Source organism: Montipora capricornis, chromosome 4 (genome assembly GCF_036669925.1).
Source record: "Montipora capricornis isolate CH-2021 chromosome 4, ASM3666992v2, whole genome shotgun sequence".
NCBI classification, from domain to species: Eukaryota; Metazoa; Cnidaria; class Anthozoa; order Scleractinia; family Acroporidae; genus Montipora; species Montipora capricornis.
Window position 1 is genome coordinate 24,846,038 of NC_090886.1, and position 4,475 is coordinate 24,850,512.

Consider the following 4,475-nt stretch of genomic DNA (forward strand, 5'->3'; position numbering starts at 1 on the left):
AATGGTTTGCTTTAAATCAGAAAAGAACCAATTCACATTTGTTTTGAGAAAAGTGTATGCCAGGCAAAACAAGTTGCATCTCAGTAACCTTAAAGTTAAGAAATAATTTGCCTGTGCTTAAATTAACAAACACACCAATACATCACTAACGTTTCTTGTTTAACCGGAGAATTAGGGAAGCACATATTCAAAGATGTAATAGCTCTTGAGTTTTATTCCTCAATTGTCGAGTTCCATAAGTATAAAACGTAAAAATGGTTTGCTTTAAAATCAGAAAAGAACCAATTCACCGTTGCTTTTGAGAAAAGTGTATGCCAGCCAAAACAAGTTGCATCTCGGTAGCCTGAAAGTAAAGAAATAATTTGCCTGTGTTTAAATTAACAAATACACCAATACATCACTAACGTTTCTTGTTTAACCGGAGAATTAGGGAAGCACATATTCAAAGATGTAATAGCTCTTGAGTTTTATTCCTCAATTGTTGAGTGCCAAAAGTATAAACGTAAAAATGGTTTGCTTTAAAATCAGAAAAAAACCAATTCACGGTTGCTTTTGAGAAAAGTGTATGCCAGGCAAAACAAGTTGCATCTCGGTAGCCTGAAAGTAAAGAAATAATTTGCCTGTGTTTAAATTAACAAATACACCAATACATCACCGTTGAACGTTTCATGTTTAACCGGAGAATTAGGGAAGCACATACTCGAAGGTGTAATAGCTGTTGAGTTTTATTTCGGCCTCAGTTATCGAGTTCCATAAGTATAAAACTTAAAAATGGTTTGCTTTAAAATCAGAAAAGAACCAATTCACCGTTGCTGTTGAGAAAATTATATGCCAGACAAAACAAGTTGCATCTCAGTAGCCTGAAAGTTAAGGTATAATTTGCCTGTTTAAATTAATTTGAAATAAAGAGAATAGAGAATTAATTTTCGATTTTTTAATTGCATGATGCTGGCCGTTGTATACCGTGTTTTAGAAAATATTTCAAATTGATTTATTGTACCTGTGGTCTATTTTGACACGTCACTCAAAATTAATTTAAAATAATTTGAGACTTTATGACGAAGTCGGCCCAACAAATGTGTCGAGATTATCACCTCTCTGTCCCTTTGTCTCTCGCTTTGCCTTTTTAGTGTGGGTCTTGTTACAACTCCCACTGAGATTTAGGTAATTTTTTTTACCTAAACAGCGGGGACCCACATTCCTGACCCAAGTAGTGCTCGATCAGCTGCAGATTCTAGTTAGTTCTGCTCCATCATGTCTGTTCTGTTTGAAATACATTTTCAAATACATGACATATAGGCTACAATCGACAAAGACGTTATTGACGTTTTTACGGACATATTCCATTAGTAATTATTTTCAGTATTGAAGTGTTTAAGAAAGAGGCGCAAGTGGTATTTCAATACTTGATCATGCGCCTCCGGGTTATTATGTTCAAAGTTACCGTAGGAGAAGCACAAGTTTCGAGACACCGTGGAAAATGAAGTCTTCAACTACCGTTCTTTCCTACAATTTGAGCATCACAACTTCGCCAGCGAATCATGGACCAGGTGATGACGGTCAGTGCTTCCATCTCCCTGATGCTAAATTCGACGTATTCCATCAACGAACCGAAACTAATCTCGTCACAGGTTTCTTAAATGCCGTGTTGTCGCCTTTCGCTGTCATGGCGAATCTGCTCATAGTATTGATCATTTTGACAAGGAAATCCCTTCAATCGCCTTGCAATATCCTTCTTGCTTGCCTGGCGATCTCGGACCTCCAAGTTGGCATCCTAGTTCAACCAAGCTATGTGGCCTACAGACTGCTCGAAAACGCGCACGGCTTCGTTCCCTGCTCGGTGAGAATGCTTTACTCGTCGGGATTTTACGTTTACTACGGAGTGTCATTCACGACATTGAGTGCTGTAAGCTGTGAAAGACTCATAGCCTTAAAATATCACCTAAGATACTCTGCAATTGTTCGTCCTCGGCGAGTTTTGAAAACGGTTTTGTTCATTTGGTTGATAAACATACTGTTCACATTTTTGCAATGGGCGCAGAATAACGTTTTTCGAGGTATTCATCTGGTAATGTGGTCCTTTTTCCTCGTAATTACTGTTATCATCCAAATCACAATCCTGAAAACAGTAATTCGCCACCAAAGACAAATTAAAAAACAACACCCTACGTCCACGTCCGCAATGCGACAGATGCAAATCAAGCTGGCAATAAATGTTGCGTCCATCGTGGCAGTTTATGTACTGTTTAATCTTCCTGTTCTAGTTGTCACCCTTACCCATCAATTCCTCTTCGGCAACATTGACAGTTACAATTTTTACAGCTGGTCTGAAACAGCGGCATTTTTCAATTCTTCCCTCAATCCTTTGGTCTGTGTGTGGAGAGTTAAAGCCATTAGGAAGGTAATCTATGAAGTTTTATCGAAGAAATCGCAACGAAAAGACAGAGGCCAAAATTAAACGTTCTTCCAAACTCTATAGGTGATTATGTGGAGTTAACGTGGCGGAGTATTTAGGGCCCTTTTCTTGAACTCACTGAGGACAACTCTAGTTTAAGTCCCTTACTGCGGGACTACCAGCTAAACTTGAAGCTACTGTATCTTTAATATTAGTTTCATTGTCCATGGAAAAAGCCGATGCATGGAGAGTGGTCAGTTAAGGCATAATATTTTATCTTCCTTCCTTGGAATCGAAACCAGAAAAGCGAATGATTCAACTCTTGCATCCAGTTAACCAGATTTCTAGTGAAGAGCCTTGTCATCTCAGACCTTTACTAGTGTTCGCAATTTTTTTCTTTCTTTCCACCGGCCTTTTTGTAAGACGGCCACCCTCTGGACTTATCTACGAAAACCGAATAAGTGTAAAGCTAGGTCATACTGAGGAACATTTTCTCGTAATAACGCTACGTAAGAAGTGCAAACTGAACCAACCAACCAACTTAAAGTAGCGATTCACCATATTTGTTTTTTGAATGAAGCTTTCAAAAAATGATATTCTCTGAAATAACTTTTGGTTAATTACTGAAAAACGCCTGGGCAATATTAGAGCAAAATTTTGCTTCTAACAATTAATCTCGCCGATATAAGAAGCTATAGACTGAAATTTGTCTGGGAAGCCCTACTTTTAAAGGCTACAATTTGAAAAAGCTTTTATTTGGTATCCAAAAAATTAAAATGTTTGTATTTGGCAGGCAAATAAGAACTTTAATGAGAAATAGGACATATTAACATCTACAACCATGGTTTCTTTGTTAAATTATTAGCACTTCATCAATCTGGGAAGAAAATAAAATCTAGAAACTTTTGTGCTACACATGGGTTCATCTGCAGTGGTTATCTTCTAAAAAAGTTAGTAAACACGAAGACGTATCAGAAAAGGGGTCAGTTGCTTCATATTAAAGCACAACTGATTATCCAAGATGGCGATCAACAAACAGCTTAGTTAATGTATGAAGATGGTTGTGAAACTCGACAAGTTTCTTTGCTTCATGTTTTTTGTTCGCTGTTTTGGCCCTTACCATTCATGCATAAACCACAGCCTTTTTCTAAAAGACAACCAGTCATAAAGTTTCGATTAATTTATTTTGTCAAAACTCTGTTGTGAACTGAGGACAAAATATTTTGCGTGATCACTGTCAAGTTAGCATGAAGCGCTGCCTCACTTTCCTCGCTTTTGTAGTTTCCAGAGTTTCTTAACGAGTCCAGCTATATGAACTCTGCAAACAGTAAGAAAGAGACGAAACTCCTAGTCTCAATCTATATGATAAAAACCATGATTTTGGCAACGTGAAATCAGTTTTGTTTTATTATTTTTAACTCAATTCTTAACCACTAGAACTGCAATGCTGGGTAGTTGTCACAAAAGTACACAACAGAGAAATAAGTTAAGTTTTCATGACAGAAAGAATGCTGCCGTTTGTCGCTGGCACAATCATGGCACTTAATCGTCTGAGTGCACAAGTGAAACCGAGCGGATAACTTCGAACATCAGCCAGCATAGATTCAGTCTTATTGGAATCTGCAAATATTTCTGGACATTTGTGTTTGCAACAAACGGCATACTGACCATACTCTAAAAATGCTGCTTTCGGGCCCCGAATCAACCAAAAAACAACTATCAAATCAAATCAGTTTTTGTTTAAATTATGAAACGCGTTTCTCTCAGATTACCTTCAATCGCTCGTCTTTCTTGTCACTTCTTGAAGGGGAAATCACGGTTCAGAACATCACCAAGCTCTTTGCCATCCCTCTTTGGAGAACGGTTAGCGGAGTTATCAATAACAATTTTCTTATTTTCATTTTCAACAAAATACCACTTGGTCTCACAAGGTTGCAAATGCCCACCGGTAGTCATCATCAATGATATTAGCTGAAAATCTTGAGAAGCCAAAACAGCGTTGGAAACTAGGATTATTTTATCTGCACGGATCTGCTGATGCACGAGCTTCTACAAAAAGGGGTTGTCACTCAAAACACGC

General features: G+C 37.8%; 1 protein-coding gene across 1 annotated transcript; it reads left to right on the forward strand.

The window, feature by feature from the left end:
- The first annotated feature begins 627 nt into the window (after positions 1 to 627).
- On the forward strand, positions 628 to 3,789 carry LOC138045844 (melanocyte-stimulating hormone receptor-like). Its single transcript, XM_068892479.1, has one exon. The coding sequence runs from the start codon at positions 1,481 to 1,483 to the stop codon at positions 2,456 to 2,458; it is 978 nt and encodes a 325-aa protein (XP_068748580.1). The 5' UTR covers positions 628 to 1,480; the 3' UTR covers positions 2,459 to 3,789.
- Positions 3,790 to 4,475: the final 686 nt, after the last annotated feature.